Genomic DNA, 17,780 nt, shown 5'->3' with positions numbered 1-17,780 from the left:
CCGGCTCAGTGATGAAGTATTATTATGGCTACTTTTCAGTTCCTGGGACAGAGCAGGGTAACTTATGGGAGGAAGGGTTTATTTGACTTATGCTTCTGGAGACTCTGTAACAGCAGGCGAGGAACAGCAGCAGGTGACTGGAGTGAGAGAACACACCTGCAACTGGAAATATGGAGCGGAGAGAGCAACTGAAGGAGCCTGAGGCTATGAATGCTCAAAGCCCACTCCAGTGACTGCTTCCTCCAGCAAGGCTGCACCACCTCCCTGAGCAGCACCAGCGAACGGAACCTAAACCTGTGGGGAATTTCTCATTCAGTACTCAAGTGACTTAAATATCTAATGTCGTGTGTGTATTCCTACTTAATGTCTCAAAATAGCTAAATACCCTGGGCAAATTCAGGTAAAGCAAGTGAATTGTCACAACTCGTTTAACCTGTGACTCCCACTGAAAACAAAACCAGGCATTATCTCTTTCTAGATGAGGAAAGAATGGAAATCACAGCCGGGTGTTGGTGGCACACGCCTTTAATCCCAGCACTCGGGAGGCAGAGGCAGGCGGATCTCTGTGAGTTCAAGGCCAGCCTGGTCTACAGAGTGAGTTCCAGGACAGGCTCCTAAACAATACAAAGAAACCCTGTCTCTAAAAACCAAAAAGAAAAGAAAAAAAAAAAGAATGGAAATCACATTCATTTCTGGTCTCCAAAGTAGAAATACTCTTTTCTGTATGCCCCACCATGCTTTCTGAAAACAGCCCATGTAACCCAACCTAACGAGAGAATTCAAGTTCCAGCCTCGATGCCCTCTCAGGGTCCAGGCTAGGGTTAGACAGCAGGCGGGTAGCGTCTTTCTAAAAGAGTTTGGGGGTGAGAGGGAAATAAACTGTCTCACACACGAGGTCTCTCATGGCTCTTTATTCTTCCAGAAAGTGCTCTTCCCAAGAAATTCCCTCTCAAAAGCTCTCTCAATGTTCTCTTAAGATCTAAAAGTTCCTTTGTGTAAAAGTTCTCCCGAGGTCCTCCCATCCCACAGGGCTTCTAGTGTTTCTATCCATAGGCCCGTTAAAAACTCTGACAATAGGGCATGCCTATCTCTCAGAGCCAGGCAGCAAAGCAGGTGCCTCACATCTCTCCCCTGGACATGACTTGCAACTGATCACTGATTAAAGGTGACTTCTCAGCCTATATCAAAGGGAAAAACTAAGGCTCTGTAGTGTGAGATCCGGAGCCTGCAGCTCTTACTGCTGATGCCCCAATGAGAAGGAATTTCCTTTCCCTGGGGCCTATTTGAGACTACAAAGCACCCAGTATGTATTCTACATACAGCCAAATTCATAGCAACACATATTCTGGAGCTGGTACCTAGAATATTAATTGCTACTTCTGTAGTAAATGAAAAAGACTCTCAGCAGCAACCAATGCGAGCTAGATGAGGAGGTTTCAGGTCTAACTCTGAACACGAAGTGGATTTCTAATGGATTTGTACATGGGATTCTCCAGTTCCAACAGCAAAGGAAATTGAAGATAGCCATGAAGTCATCTTGTACTACATCACAGTCACCCCAAACAAGGTGTGTTGGTCTGTGATGGCTCTGCTCCCCCACAGGCTGGCCCAGGCCTTGCTCACTGTGGATCTCAGAATGACCAGAGTGTCTGTACAACAGGGTTATAGCTAGAAAGAATGGTTCTCAACCTTTCTGACACTGTGACACTTTAATACAGTTCCTCCTGTTGTGGTGACCTTGACCATAAAATTATTTTCATTGCTACTTCCTAACTCTAATTTTGCTAGTCATAAAGTATCATGTAAATATCAGATATGCAGGATAGATATCTGATATTTGATCCCTCTGGGGGTCACGGCCCACAGGTTGAGACTGCTCCCAGAGCCCAAGTTCAGCTGTCACACAGCACACCTTGCATGCCATTTGTTGACCAAAGCAAATGGAGGTGCAATGGGAGACCCCGTTTCTCAGTGTGCAGAGCTACGATGTATAGCATCCATTTTTGCAGTCTCGCATGACAACAAGCTATAAAGCCAGAGATTGTATGACTTCCATTAGAGATTCAGAGTATACCTCCAGAGTTAAGACCCAGTACCTGAGGTGATTTCCCTTCTCACTGGTGTAGAACATAATCTCATGTATTCCTTTGAGGGTCACATCTCTTATTGAGGGTTGGGTGAGGTTGTCTGACCTCTGACCTCAGCCTGGAAGGAGAGAACTCCTGTCAAGTGGATTCCCTTGAGGAACACCCCAAGTTTAGTGGCTTAAACAACATTGTTTGGGGGCTTAGGGTTTCAGGGTTGGGGGAGGGGCATGGTTAACAGCGGTCTCCTGTGTGTTCCCTCAGCTGTGTTCCCACAGCTAGGTGGCTGTGGTTCTGGGGCATGAGTGGCCATCTTCGATAAAGTGTGTGTGTGTGTTGTGTGTGTGTGTGTGTTGGTGTGTGTGTGTGTGTGTTGGTGTGTGTGTGTGTTGTGTGTGTGTTTTGTGTGTGCGTGTGTGTGCGCGTGTGCGTGCGTGTGTGTGCGTGCGTGTGTGCGTGCGTGCGTGTGTTGGTGTGTGTGTGTGTTGTGTGTATGTGCGTGTGTGTGCGCGTGTGTGTGCGTGCGTGTGTGCGTGCGTGCGTGTGTGTGCGTGTGTGTTGGTGTGTGTGTTGGTGTGTGTGCGCGCGCGCGCGTGTGTGTGCGTGCGTGTGTGTGTGTGTGCGTGTGTGTGTTGGTGTGTGTGCGTGCGTGTGTGTGTGTGTGTGCGCGCGTGCGCATGCGCGCGCGCGCGCGCCACAGTGTACATGTAGGAGTCTGGGAACAACTTAGTGGAGTTGGTTTCCTCTTTGGACTTTATGTGAGCTCTGGGGCTAGAAGTCGTGTCATGCGGTCTGCGGTCAGTACCTTTACTGTCTTGGCCCCGATAGTGTCCATAAAGGACCTGGCTTAAAATCACAGCATCAGAACCAAGCTAATCCCACGATCTTTTTACTAATTTCAGTGAAAGAAATATAAAGAATCTTTATACAGTGAAAGCATTTGTGTTTGTATTTGCAGCTGTTTAGTGAAAAAATAAGTGGTGCCGAAGGAACGAAGCTAGATGATGTATTTCTGGACATGGAAAAGGTAAGGCTGTTTGAACATGTAAATAGTTAGAAATGAGATGTTCTTGCCATGCGAGAACACCTCCTACTGTAAAAAATATTACCAGGCGTGGAAATACAGAATGTTCAAATACAAATATGGGATGCACAATCTGGAAGGCAGGACCTCCTTGTTTCCCAGCTCTTTACGTCCTGACTTGAACCACATCCAGTTTGAACATGTTGAGGAAGGAAATTGGATGTGACTAACTGGTTCCCTCTAGTGTCCAGAAGTCAGAATGCACAAAAGGAGGCCTTAGCTGCAACTCCAGGGCCAAAGTAATTGTGCTCCTGTGTCTCGGGGAGTCAACTATTTCTGGGACATGGTTTTTCTGATAGATGGCAACTGATTAATCATTTGGGAATGGGGATGCTGTGCCCATATGTTTCAGCAGCTACACAGAAAATACTTTTTTGCCATTAGAACCGACGAATCCGGATGAGCTATTTTATCTTTTTGTAGCTGTGAGGCTTTAGGAATCATATATGCAGATGAAATACTTTAGAAGATCATTACTGGCTTGGCATGTCAATAGTGGACTTTAACATGCCAACAGAGGGCTGTAGAATCCGTCCCGTGTTGTGTCCCCTGATCACCTACCTGGAGGGTAGCTTCAGTACAGCAGAGCGGGGTTCACAGCTCGACTCCCTCCCCTTTGTCTTGGTTCCTTTAAGCAGAGCCTTGTTGTAATAATTAGATTCTCCAGACTGGAGAGAGGCCTGGAGGTGGCTGGCAGTGTGGGTTGGGTAGCCTCCATAATGGAGGTTGGGCCTGGCTAGCCTTCTTCCAGGAGGTCCCCTGCTTTCTACTCAAGAGGACTACAATTTCTAGAAATGTTAAGACCCTAATAAGAAAAACTTATTTGGTGTTTGACTTTGAAAAACAATAATTAATGCGAATTGAAAACCATACCAACATTTTAACATCATATCTGACATTGATTTTTTAAAATTCCTTAATGTGCAAAGATAGAACCTATATCATCTTTACCATCAAGATTATCCAACTTGAATGCTCAACTTAAAAACAAGTATCAGGAGTTGTGGTATCCAGGCTTTTAGAATCATACCTTGGGTTCCAGCAGTCCTGACGAGCTAGGCTCAGACATGTGTCCTCAGCAAGCCAGCTAGAGACCAGTAACGGTGAAAAGCACAGTGTAGCCACGCCTGCATTGAGAAGGAAGCACTCTGAGAGTCCTGTGTGAAACAGGTCCTATTTCAGCAGTGTAGAAGGCAGTACTGGTCAGGGTGTGGCCCCGCCCTTGACCTCTCTGCTTCTCTTCTGCAAGGTGGATCTTAAGCTGTCAGTGCAGTGTGAAACCACTGCCTGGAGACGGGGTTCTCCTTTGCAGGGTGCCAGGGCTTCCCAGGCTCCTCCTCTATAACATAGCATCCTGGGAAATGCTGGTACCCTGATAACCAGTGTGGGAGGGAGCAGCAGTGTTCTTGAAAGTGTTTTCACCCTCGTGGGTAGTTACAGCTCTAACTAGTAGACCGGGACCTCTCTTGTTTACTCCTGTGGTTTTTCTTTTTCTCTTCCAAAAACCACAGGCAGTGCCATGTGGCTGCTGGGAATGAAGCCCAGGTCCTCTGGAAGAGCAGCCAGTGCTCTTAACTGCCGAGCCATCTCTCCCGCCCAGATGCAGTCTTCTTAATGTAACCATTGCCCATGGTACCTCACACCTGTGCTCTGCTGCTCAGCCCCTGTGTTGGACTCTCCTGTGTCTGGGAGAGTGAGCGGGGCCCAGGCCTGGGTGTCCCAGATTTAATCCACAACACACAGCTTTCCCCAACACACTTAAGTCTCTACCTGCCTCTGTTTTTCCTGAGTTTTGTCAAGATATTTGCATAACAGTTTGTTAGTGCAGACACAACCTCCTATGCACATCCCCGGCCATTCTAAGAGGCCATTGTTTGGTTTTGTTTTTAAACTTCATGAGTTTCTTTTCAATTTTCCTTTAGACCACCTATCTTTGCCATCATGTTTGGCAATATGTATAGGATTTCCTTATTTGTTTCCCTTTCTGACTAGAGAGTTTTCCTTTACACACGTGTTTGACAGTGTATCCCACCAGATTATATATGTATTTTAAAATTATTTATAGTGAGAATTCTGAGCTTGATGGATGCTGACATTTTGTAGTTTTTTCTTCATTGTTTTCCACTTTTTGTAAACTTCAGTGTACTGTGTCTGTCACTGTTTAGTCTGAAAATTTTATGTGTCGCAGTTTGGTCTTTTATTGTTGATTGTGGGCATTTTGAGAAGTTCTTTTCTATCAGTTTCTCGGTCCATGTTTTCTGGTCCATATTTTAATCCTATATATAGTGTAAATTTTGAATTTTCCTTTATTATCAACTGTTTTAGTTAGGGTTTCTGTTGCTGCAACTAAACACCATGACAAAAACGGCTGGTTGGGGAGGAAAGGGTTATATTTGGTTTACACGTCCATATCCTTGTTCATCACTCAAACAGGGCAGGAACTTGGAGGCAGAGGCCACAGAGGAGGGAGGGAGGCTGGTTACTGGCTTGCTCCTTTTCAATAGAAATCTTCATAAGACTGGCCACTAATAATCACACAGCACAGTCAATACTAGGCTGTTTTGAAATCTCCTCTGCACTTGTCATTAATCCAAAGCTCTCTCTCTCTTTTTTTAAAATAATCCATTTCACTTCATTTTACACGCATTGGTGTGAAGGAGTCAGATCCCCTGAAACTGGAGTCACAGACAGTTGTAAGCTGCCATGTGGGTGCTGGGAATTGAACCCAGGTCTTCTGGAAGAACAGTCAGTGCTCTTAACTGCTGAGCCATCTCTCCAGCCCCCCCCCCCAAACTCTTCAATTTAGCCTCAAGCAGACATTTTGGACAAGGGCAAAAAAGCAGCCACATTCTTTGCCAATATATCACAAGACTGATCTCTAGGCCAGTTACTAATATTCTCCCCCACCCCAAGTTCCTTGAGCTAAGCTCCCATAGTTCAAATCACCCTCAGCACCACTGTCTTCCATGCTCCTACTGAAGCCCTGCTTAAAATGTCCAATAGCGCCAGGTGGCATTGACGCACACCTTTAATCCCAGCACTTGGGAGGCAGAGGCAGGTGGATCTCTGTGAGTTCGAGACCAGCCTGGTCTACAGAGTGAGTTCCAGGACAGCCTCCAAAACAATACAGAGAAACCCTGTCTCGAAAAACAAAACAAACAAACCGAGCAAAAATGTTCAGTCAGTTTTTCACACAAAGTCCCAAAGTGTTTCATATTCCTCCAAACAAAAGCATGGTCAGGCCTATCACAGCAATACCCCAATCCCTGGTATCAACTTTTGTTTTACTCAGTGTTTTATTGCTGAGAAGAGACACCATGACTACAGCAACTCTTAGAAAGAAAAGCATTTAACTGGGGCTGGCTTACAGTTTCAGAGGTGTAGTCATTATCATCATGGTGGCATGCAGGCAGACAAGGTGCTGGAGAAGGAGCTGAGAGTTCTGTATCCAAATCCAGGCACCAGAAAGAGAGACAGACACTGGGCTTGGCTTGAGCATTTGAAACCCTAAAGTGTCCCCCCACCCCAGTGACACACTTCCTCCAAGTCCACACCCACTGCAGCAAGGCCACACCCTCCTAATCCCTGTCAGGTAGCACCACTCCCTGATGACTAAGCATTCAAATATATGAGCCTATGGGGGCCATTCTTATTCAGGCACTCACATCAACTTACCATGTTTTGACTAAATATTGATATGTGAATTTTTAAATAGTTTGTGCTCGTAAGATTTATCCCTTTTTAGGACTGTTTTTTGAGTTGCTCTTGTGAATGACGTCTCCTTTTCCTTAATGTTTTTTTGGTGTGGGTTATTCGTGGTCTAGAATAAAGTGAATGAACTCTTGTATCATGGTTTTCCTGGATAGTCTTTTAATTTTATGCTAGTTAATAACCAGCAGTGCAGGAATGGCAGAAGGACAGTGTCAGGCTTCATGTGGCAGAGAAAACTCTGATGTTAACATCTGATAGGGCATGGTGGTTGTCTTACTATCACCAGGGTAGCTTCTAATATATATATATACATATATATATATATAACTATTATATTATACTTTATCTAAGCATGGTTATTCAAGTTCACTCTGTAGGTTAAAGTGTAGTTTTAGCATTGAGAGTTCTCCAAGTGTCTCTATTCAAGTAGAGTCATAATGTATCAAATATCTCTAATTCTTATTCACATCCATTTTAACATTATAAAGAAAAGGAAGTCAGTGTTCTCCAATGTCACTGAGAAGAGTTGATTTCTCAGAGTCACAACAGAGCAGAGATCACTTCTCCCAAAGATATTGAAAACATCCATGTTAAAATTGCCACAGTAGGGATGGAGAGATGGCTCAGTGGTTAAGAGCAGGCACTGTGTACTGGTTGCTCTTTCAGAGAACCCGGGATCAATTCCCAGCACCCACTTGGCAGCTCATAACTGTCTAAGTCCAGTTCCAGGAGATCCAACACCTTCACACAGGCATACATGTAGGCAAAACACCAATGCACATGAAATAGAAAGAAACAAAAGAAATCACAGTGGTTTTGGAAGTTAAATGAATGGAAATGCTTGTTTGATCTGTGACTTTGGGAGTTTTAGATTCACTAACACTTCTGTTTTGTCTTGTTCTAAAGAAAGTAGAAATTACCAGTAAGGCTGTTTCAGAAATCATTTCAAGAGCCACAGAGTATCTCCAGCCCAATCCAGGTAATGTCAATGCATGTCTTAAAACATTCCCTTGACGTTTGTGTTCACGGTCTCTCTCAACCCCCAACTCCTTTGCATGAGGTTGACACAATTGGGAAGCAATGACTATGTCCAAATAATGAGACTCAGTTGTGGAATTTCCAGGGATACAATGTGGCTGTAGTGAGTCCTAGTTGTTGGGGACAACAGACATCTGGATGAGCTTTGGTGCACATGGTTAGAATGGAGTGTTGGTCTCAGGACAGGCAACCCTCAGTGGACATCCTCTTTAGTATTCTGTATTCTTCAGAAAACCACTGCATGTTTTAAAAATGTTTTATGAGTTTCCTTTTCTTAATGAACAAGAAAGTCCTATCTTGTTCTGAAAGGCTGTGGATTAATTTGAGAGGGTCTCACGTGACCCCGGTGCTGAAGTTGAGGCATGATTGCATGACCAGGTGGGAGCGGTGTGAAACATGTGAGCATCAGCTTCTTCACAGGCCTTAATCTCTGGGTCCTCACAGTGGCTGCCCCAGGCTGACGGGAGCCAGCAGAGGATGCCCAAGCCTAGTGCTTTTCCTCTTAGGATTTGCTGTGGGATTCACTGTGAGTCCCTTAGCCACAGGGCTCAGAAGACAAGCACCCACACTCTGAACATGTAAGAGCATACATTCAATCAGATCATCCAGGGAGAATGGTGTGTGTAAAGGGCTTTAAAGTCTCAAGAGAGCAATAGCCCTAAAATTCCCAGTGATGTGCGCTTTGTCCAGATTAGGGTCTGGAGTGATGAGTTCCTTTCCTAATGTTTCAGTCTATAAGATTCCATAGCATTGTTTCTATGTGAGGGCCTTCTAAGTTCTAGAATGCAAAGTCAGGCAGACCCCACACTTCAAAAGCTGACATTAAAATGGAATAGGGAGCACCTGGCTATCAGGGCAAGTGTCCCCTGGGCAGAGACCACTGGTTATCATGAAGATGAGGACGGTGCACCAGAAGCCTCTAATCCCACCTAATGGTCCTTACCCCATATACAACACACCCACTCTGACAGTGGAAAGGGAATCCAGTGTGACTCTACATTTCAACAAGGTGACTATATTGTTGAGAAGTACTTGTCTAGATTACATTAAATATAAGTGTCCTAGATACCAAGCTGGTGCCTTGGATTCTTAGCTTGGTGTGTAGCTTATAGTCTCCATTTCCCATAAATGCCATTTTGTCAAAGGGGCCCACCACAGTCCATTGGTCACACAGTAGGGATTCCTGCTGTACTTTACTTGACAGACAGTCTTGTGCATTTTAATAGTACCTGAAGTCTTCTTGTAGCATCTCTTTCCTGGCACCACCCCAGGATATTCTGCCACTCTGCAGCCTCACAGTGAGATCAGGAAGGGCAGACATTTTCTGTGGGGTCTCACATACCCATGTCAACACAGCATGTGTCCCAGATGTATTATTTACTTTCCCATTGCTGTGACAAGTAAAAGAAACTGGGCTTACAGTTTCAGAGGATTAAGAGTCCATGCTGGGGGAACAAGGTCATGGTGGCAGGAACAGCTGAGAGTTCACATCTCAAAAACTGCAAGCAGGAGGCAGAGGCCATACTGGAAATGACTTTGCCCCAAAGCCCACCCCAGTGACACCCTTCTTCCAACAAGGCCATACCTCTTAATCCTTCCCAAACAGTTTCATCAACTGAGGAAACAGACAAACATCTGAGCCTGTGGGGGCTGTTCTCATTCAAAACCCCGTGCTAGAACTATTAAATATTCAGTGCTTAAGTTAGAGACAGAAAAGAGGGTCAGAGCCATAGCTGCCTGCCGCCTCCCTGGGGACAGTTGCTGAGTTGCACCTGTGGAGGGGAGAAGCCACACAGGTGACTGTTCATTGTGGTGGCATCTGCCTCCTACCTGCCTGCCCCAGACCTCGTTTGTGACCTTGCGAATCCTCCTTTCAGTCAGTTCTTGGGAGCAGAGTGAGGGTGCTGGTGACCAACCTGCACCTCAGCAGTCCCGGTCTTCACTTACATTGTCCCCAGCACAAGTGGACGGTGGCTGCATGGGTGCCAGTGTTCAGCTCCAAGGTGTTGAAAATGTCACGGGTGCTTGTTAAGCACAGCTTACTGTGGTTCTCAACAACACAGTCTGCAGTGTCCATGACTTACTGTGGTTCTCAACAACACAGTCTGCAGTGTCCATGACTTACTGTGGTTCTAGACAACACAGTCTGCAGTGTCCATGACTTACTGTGGTTCTAGACAACATAGTCTGCAGTGTCCATGACTTACTGTGGTTCGGAGACAACACAGTCTGCAGTGTCCATGACTTACTGTGGTTCTAGACAACACAGTCTGCAGTGTCCATGACTTACTGTGGTTCTCAACAACACAGTCTGCAGTGTCCATGACTTACTGTGGTTCTAGACAACACAGTCTGCAGTGTCCATGACTTACTGTGGTTCTAGACAACACAGTCTGCAGTGTCCATGACTTACTGTGGTTCTCAACAACATAGTCTGCAGTGTCCATGACTGTTGTGGCTGTGCCAGTGTGCTTAGAGCCCCATGCCCCACCCTCGCAAAGGCTTTGAAGGTGGAGTGGCACATGCTTTGTGTCTCTGGTGTTGCCTGTGAGGACCTCGGTTTGGGTACCTGTGTTTGTTAAAGACAATGTGATTGTCACTGCACCTCGTAACCTTAAGGGATTACAAATGACAATGTTTTTAAGCATACAGAGCTAAGCTAGGAATGCTGAACACTGTGTCGAAGCTCCGAGGGCAGGTGAAGGCCACTGGCTACCCGCAGACAGAAGGCTTGCTGGGAGACTGTATGCTGAAATATGGCAAGGAGCTTGGAGAAGAATCTGCTTTTGGTGGGTACCCCAGCTCAGCTGGCATTGTGGGAACACCTGGGTGGTCTTTTGGTTGTCTACAATACCTGTGTCTTTGCAATGTAATAGTTTTTGCATATTACCAGAGTAGTATATTCATTACAGGGAGTTAGAAAACTAGTTAAGGAATCCACCTCCTTGTGCAGGCTCAGTTAAGCTGTTAGCCTTTGTATCTCTTGCTCATTCTCATATATTTTAAAGATTAAAACAGTCTACACACACACACACACACACACAATTTACTATTTACTTTCATGACCCCTTGGACTATAACTTGATATTTATCAGTCTTTGATCCTCCCTTCCCTAGTTTTTCCTCACCCTACCCTCTCCTCTGGTCCTTGTCCGCCCTTCTCTGTCCTTCTCCACCCTTCTCCATCCTTCTCCGTCCTTCTCCACCCTTCTCCGTCCTTCTCCACCATTCTCCATCCTTCTCCATCCTTCTCCGTCCTTCTCCACCCTTCTCTGTCCTTCTCCACTCTTCTCCATCCTTCTCCATCCTTCTCCGTCCTTGTACTTTCCTGAGGCGTGCGTTCTGTTATTGCCTTCACCCTTCCCATTTGAGATCTCATTTTCTCCTCTGTGGTCCCTGTTCAGTTTTATGACCTAACCTCCCCCCCACACCACACATGCAATAAACATAAAATCCAAGATCTGCATATTTGTCCTTTTGAATTTGACCTATTTCCCTGATTATATTTTCCAGCACTGCCTTTTTTCACACATTTCACGATTTCATTTTCCTTTCAAGCCTCACCAAATTCCACTGTGTGTGTGACCACCTTTTTTCCATCCATCCCTCTGGATAGACGGTTTTTGCTTTGTTTGTTTTGGGGGCAAGAGCCCATTGTGCATCCCTGTCTGGCCTGTAGCCCCCTCCAGTTCCAGGTTGACCTCAACTCTGCACCTTCTTTTGACATGCACTCCTTTGCTTGCCCTTATATTCCCAAGCTCTGAAAATCCTGCAGATAGGAGAGGATCTTTTAAAGTGTGTGTGTGTGTGTGTGTGTGTGTGTGTGTGCGTGTGTACATGTGTGTATGTGTGTACTGTGCCAGAGATAAGCCTCTGGTGTCACTCCTCAGGAGCTTCCACTCTGGTTTTTTTTTTTTTTACATAAAGCACTGTTTTATTTTTCCAAGGTGTTTGTCTTCATGAAGCCATCTCTTTACATGGGCTTTGGTGGAGGTCGTGGTGCAGCACCAGCGGGCCTAAACCGTGGTGGGGGTGTCCGGTCCTTCCGGGCTTCATGAGATCGATTCCTGACTACTTTGCTGTGAATGGCACAGCTCACACAGTAGTGCAGCTTGACATAGAGCTTGGGAAGCACATAAGCGTCGAAGACGCTCGCTTCGGATATGTCCCTGACAGCAGCGGCCTCCACTATGTTCCGAATGACGAACTTCTTAATCGCCTTGTCCTTGGGCACGCACCGGGCGCAGTTCGTGCAGCGAATGGGCTGCACGTGGCTGCGGCCCTTTTTGGCGCGCCCGTTGTTTCGTCTTTTTTTGGTCATCTTGGAGCCAAGACCCGAAAGCCACTCTGTTTTGAGATAAGGTCTCACACTAGAACTGGGCTTACCAACAGTTAGGCTAGGATGACTGGCCAGGGAGGCCCAGGGAACCTTTAGTTTCTACTTTCCCAGTACTGGTGTTACAATCACCCCTGGCATGGAATATATTCATTCTCAGGACTTGGAAGAGAGGCAAGAGGGTCGTGTTTCCTGAAGTAACTGGGAGGACTTGTCTCAGAAGGCACCAAACAAAGGCAGAGTTATTTAATTCTTAACAGAGGGTCTCAGTGTCCATAGAGCAGTGTAAATGTGGATTTTATTTTATTCCAAGGTCCAGTGGGAGCCAGGTGGCCTATTTTTCTTACCTTGAAGGTGCATCCATTGAGAAAACAGATGAGACCCTGGGATGGAAGGACACTGATGCTGTGCACCTGGCCATGATGGCAGGCCTGTGACAACAGACAGTTGAGCTAGCTATTGGAAGGAACTCCCATGAAGGGTGAGGATTGGTTTCATTAGGGCTCTGGGACAGAGGCCCGGTTCCCAGGAGAGCCTGGTCTACAAAGGTTCCTTGCTTTGTGCCTTTTGCTTGGGGCAGACCCTTCTGAAATGCAGAAAGTAGGCCATGCCGTGGTATTCAACAGTGCAGACTGTGGGAAGGTGACAGCCAATGCTCAGGACATAGTCACTGGCTTCTGAAGCAGGGGTGTTTGTGTGTACGCATGTGGTGCGTAGGTGTGCCTGTTCATGTGTGGAGGCTGGAAGTCTTCACCGGTCTCTTTCCACCGTATTATTTGCGACACAAACAGAGTGTGTCCCAGAGTGGCTGGCCAGCCAGCACTAGGGATCCTGTTGTTTCCCGTTCCTCAGCACTGGGATACAGGTGTGCCTTGGCAGCCCAGCTTTTTATATTGCTACATGGGTCCTCATGTGTGCACAGCAAGTACCTTACTGACGGGACATCTCCACAGTCCCCCAAATGTTTGCCACAGCTCAGTGGGATGATACAGGGATACCTGGGCCCTGGTGACAATGAATGTCAGACAGCTGGGCAGGAAGGAGCATCTAAGCAAGGAAAGACTTCCTTCCTCTGTGTAAGAGCCATCTGAGTAAAAACTGACAGCCCAGTTCAGAAAACCTCTCCTCCTAGTTGCAGTGACACCCAATGGGTTAGACTGGCATCCCGGCCAACCTTAATTTCCAGAGATGGTTTCCACTTCTAACCGGCGTAGACCCAGCTGTGAATTTCCTTCCTTTAAGAGTGGGCGAGGCAGCCAGTACTCTCCCTGTTTTTATGGCTGAGTGGATTGCCCATGCTCTCTCTCAGGCTTGAGCAGGGCCATTCAGGTTTCCAAGATCAATTTGGAAGATCCCAAATAAAGGAAACTTAGTTTAGTCTCATGCAGCGTTCCCAGGGGTGTCCCCCAAAGACCCCCAGCCCTTACTGTCCATGGCAGCCAGATGCTGTGTGGTAAAGACCTTGCAAGGTACAGCCAAGATGTCAGAGGATGGGTCACTAAAAATATGCTGCCACATTCAGGGAGTATCCCTTGCAGAGCATGCTGGTCACTGATAACTGAGAGCTCTGACCTTGGGGAGGTTCCAGAACTTTGGAACCATCTACAGGGAGTGGTGTCATACTGCTCCTACAGTAGGAGGAGCAATGCCTTGTTCCCATTGTAATTTGTACTGGTTAGCACATATCCCCACAAATGAATCCTCTCACTGTTTTCAAAGAGATTTTATCCTCGAACTCTAAGGAACCCTTGGTGCCAGTTTCTAGACCCGATTTTCCACAAAAGACCTTTATCTCCATCTAGTGGTCCAAGTGGGAAGTGCTTTGGTCTGCTAGCTCACTTAGCTTTGGAAACAGGTGGAAAACAGGTAAACGTTTTCCCTTTTCCTGTTATTTCTGAGTCAGGAAGCAGAGGCCTCAGAGCGAAGCCTCATTGTACCACAACCCTCAGGATTTGGAGAAAGAACTAGCGTCATCGTTAACTTAGAGTGTTATTCTGAAGGGAAGCTGTGTGTTCTTCTGTTTAAGGCAATGCACTGTTGGAAGTTGGTGAATCCATGAAACTCATGGCTGAGGTGAAGGATTCTCTGGATATTAATGTGAAGCAAACTTTTATTGACCCACTGCAACTACTGCAAGACAAAGATTTAAAAGAGATTGGGGTGAGTCTTCCCCACTGTGCTCATAATGACACCGTGACTTAAAACCGTGACAAGGCTTCTGCAAGCGACCAGCAAACATGATCTTATTAGAGGGTGAGAATGAGCTGGTTTACTATAGAGTATGGCTAGAGAGTCCTGGGTCCGTTTTCTCCGGAGTGGAGGTGCAAGCCCAGCTGTCACGTTCAGTTCTTCATCTCTACAAACCAGTCTGCACATCACATTTCTGCAGCCATTCCTCATTTGGACTCCATACTCTGCGATGGAGTTTTGATTGCCAATATCACACCGTATCGGTTGTGTGCTTGGATCCATTGCACTCCTGGTCATTATTTTCCATTGTTTGTCAAGGAAATCATTATCTACGAACTGAAAGTTTTCATCTGGAAACGGTTGTCCAGAGTGTCCCTGGGAACTTACAGTCATGTTCAGGCTGGCTGCTTTTGCAGATGTGTACAGTGTCTCCAAGCAATCCCCACCGCTAGACTTCTGCTCCCCGCGCCCTCTTGTGGCATTGTAGAGAATAACTTGAACCTTGGGCTCGTCTTTATGTCAAGTCTTAACAGTAGCCGCAGAGACTGAGTTCAAGGAGAGCTTGGGCTATTTGGAGAGCCCTTGTAACAAGCCGATGAAATGTGTGCTCTGCTGAAGCGCATAAATGTGGTGGAGAGTTACCCATGGTGGAGAGGCGAGAGCAGGGAGACCCTGAGGAGAGGGGCATGCTCATAGCTGGATGAGCGGAGGCCTCTGAGGAGCTGTCCAGGTAGACCTGGCTGGGTAAACACACAGCACATCTCACTGAAGGGGCTTATGCTGGCCAGGAGTCCAGGACACAGGGCAAAAACCAGGGGACCATGGGGGGAGGGAAGCGGGGAGTCCTGGGGAACCTCAGATGCCTTTGTCTGCATTTAGAGTTTATTCTAAGAGCAAAAGGTGTGAGGGCAGAATCCAGAAAGGCTGAATGAGACATAAAAGCTGCTTTTTGTACCCCCTCCTTATTTGGACACTCCTGAATCTCCTCCATGTTGTCACCCCTTCCTTCCATCCCAAGAAAAGCTTGTCCCCATTTCTGTGACAGCCCAGTCTCCAGGTCTGTCTGTCCTCACCCATCAAGACCCGTCATCCTGCCTGGCCATGCCTTCCTTCTTCCTGTTGACTTCTCCCTGGTGATGTCTAAACACATCATTACAGCATCCCAAGACGCTGGCCCCTTCTCCAGCTCCAGCTCTCAGCTAGAGGAATCTTCCCGAGGCCCAAGCCCTCAGGAGCTGACCCTGGCCTTGTGTGAAGAGCACGTGCTTTCACCTTCATTTGTCCCCGGGCCCCATCTCCAGCTGACCCTGTCCAGCCTCCAGGACTCACCCCCTCTCCCCAGGAGACATTAGTTTTTCTGTCACTATTGCTCTCTTTTTCTCACCCGAGCTTCTCTGATCTCAGCTTAGATGTTATTTCCCCTGGGAAGTCTCTGTTCCCTCTAGTCATGAGCGCTGTTGTCCGTCTCTTTCCCTCACGGGGCAGTGAGTCCCTTAGGGTGAGGAGCTCCGTTTTGCTCGGCACCAGCACCTCGAGAAATGGCACCTGATGTGTGAGGATAGCAGACACCTTTCCCAAACACAGAGCCTTGCACAGAGACCCAACCTCCACTGACCGGCACTAAATTTCTTCTCTTGTCAAGCTGTGACCTTGGGTGCACGTTCAGTCCACTGGCTGCTGCTGCTGCTCTGTGGGGCTGGGTCAGCAGGGGAGCACCATGGAGACGGTGAAAAGCACACTGCCATTCCCCTCGCAACAGAAGAAATTTCCCGAGTCGCATCCATTTCTGAGGTGGCCTGGGATTCATCATTCATATTCTATTACCATTTGGGAGCTTTAGGAGAATTCATGGACATCCAGTGAACACTAGACGTGCATGTTTTTATAGTCAGCCTCTTAGCGAGGAGTTGACAATGGAAATAGCCTCATCTTTTGCAGAGTTAATGTGGTTAGAGGAGATCTGTGCACGAGCAGAACTGGGCCAGGGTCCTTTGGAGGCTGGTAGAAGCGGTTAGCTGAGAGAGGGCACTGCTTCCTTCCTTAGGTTCCTCACACTCTCATTCTCCCACCCACCCATGCACCCGCTGTGTCCAATCTGTAACTGGTTCTGAGTGATTGGCAGCACGGGAAGCCTTCAACAGAAGCCACAGGATGCAGAGCAAGCAGAAGGGTATAATGGTTTCTTACCTGGAGGATGGATGGGGCAGAGGCTTACAAAGTCCCGCCCCCTAGCTGAGGCCTGGAATTCAGTGGCGGCCAGGGGAAGAAAGTCAGCTTTCTTCAGGAATGCTCCAGCAGATGGCTCTGTGCCCCTGCACTAAGTGGTCTCCATGGATTTGGAAAAAAAAAAAAGCACATGAAGTTGTGAAGGGGAAGTGGTGGGGGGAACAGGGAGACGACGTTGAAGGGGAGGGTGGGGCGTGGCTTGGATAAACGTGTATACGCATGTGAAATTCTCAAACAGCAAGAGGTAGAGGCTGAGAAGAAATGAGTGTGTCCATAGAGATAAAGATGATGTGTCCACACTCTGTGGGATTTCCTTTCTCTTTTTAGCACCACCTGAGAAAGCTGGAAGGCCGCCGCCTGGATTATGATTATAAAAAGAGGCGAGTAGGTAAGATACCCGAGGAAGAAATCAGACAAGCAATAGACAAGTTTGAAGAGTCGAAGGAACTGGCCGAAAGAAGCATGTTTAATTTTTTAGAAAATGATGTAAGTACTTAAGCCAAAACAGAAAACTTTAATGCACACGAGTAAAATATTGATGTATATGAGCATGACTGGCCTTTGAAGAAAACCTTAATTGTTATGGCAGTTTCTAGAATGTTCTATAGCTGTTACTCTATAGCCTTAGAGATAGTGGCAGATCCTCAACAATCCCTGACTGAAGCCTTAGGTCCTTGGGGAAGTTTGCTTACCTCTGGGTGTGGCCTTGTCACAGAGGGTGGTCTGGGGCTGTAGTTTTGCTGAGGTTGACCAGCACTCTCTGGAGCAGATGGTTGAGGGTGAAGGTCTGTCTCACCCTCCAGCCCTCTTAGGCTTTTCCCCATCAGAGTGAACACCAGAATATAAAAGCCTGGCCTATATGTTGGCTGGCTCACACTGGTGCTTGTGACCTTGGGGACTGCGAAGGTAGGGCCACACCCTCCAGACGCAGCAGCTTATAATGGAGCATTTCTTGTCACCAGCTCTTTTTAATTTGTCCAGATAGTGAAGTGAAGCTGAACTAAAGGGATCAGGAATTCCTAGGGGCAGGCTGGGGCCTCCCTTCTCTGCCTTGTTTACCATGCGTTGCTGATTGGTTACCCCTGTCTCTCTCCTAAATCCTCATCCTCAG

The 17,780-nt window shown here is 47.0% G+C and overlaps 2 protein-coding genes across 7 annotated transcripts in view; one reads left to right on the top strand and one right to left on the bottom strand.

Annotated features, from left to right (window-relative positions):
• Sh3gl3 (SH3 domain containing GRB2 like 3, endophilin A3) overlaps window positions 1–17,780 on the top strand; it is a 139,447-nt gene that overhangs the window by 88,819 nt on the left and 32,848 nt on the right. For 4 of the 6 annotated variants that reach the window (XM_005077844.4, XM_040729233.1, XM_040729218.1 and 1 more), the window contains 5 exons: window positions 3,043–3,111; window positions 7,786–7,858; window positions 10,563–10,706; window positions 14,280–14,413; window positions 16,997–17,155. In XM_005077844.4, coding sequence (XP_005077901.2) covers window positions 3,043–3,111; window positions 7,786–7,858; window positions 10,563–10,706; window positions 14,280–14,413; window positions 16,997–17,155 — 579 coding nt within the window. Of the gene's footprint in view, window positions 1–3,042; window positions 3,112–7,785; window positions 7,859–10,562; window positions 10,707–12,607; window positions 12,735–14,279; window positions 14,414–16,996; window positions 17,156–17,780 lie in introns of those variants that run through there. The other 2 variants (XM_013118951.2, XM_040729244.1) reach the window with 2 other exon arrangements.
• LOC121133263 (40S ribosomal protein S26-like) lies at window positions 11,817–12,261 on the bottom strand. Its single transcript, XM_040729255.1, has one exon. The coding sequence runs from the start codon at window positions 12,236–12,238 to the stop codon at window positions 11,891–11,893; it is 348 nt and encodes a 115-aa protein (XP_040585189.1). The 5' UTR covers window positions 12,239–12,261; the 3' UTR covers window positions 11,817–11,890.

The sequence above is a fragment of the Mesocricetus auratus genome, unplaced genomic scaffold (genome assembly GCF_017639785.1).
Source record: "Mesocricetus auratus isolate SY011 unplaced genomic scaffold, BCM_Maur_2.0 Super-Scaffold_4256, whole genome shotgun sequence".
NCBI classification, from domain to species: domain Eukaryota; kingdom Metazoa; phylum Chordata; class Mammalia; order Rodentia; family Cricetidae; genus Mesocricetus; species Mesocricetus auratus.
Note: the sequence above shows the minus strand (reverse complement) of the source record. Positions and strands in the feature narration are given on the sequence as shown.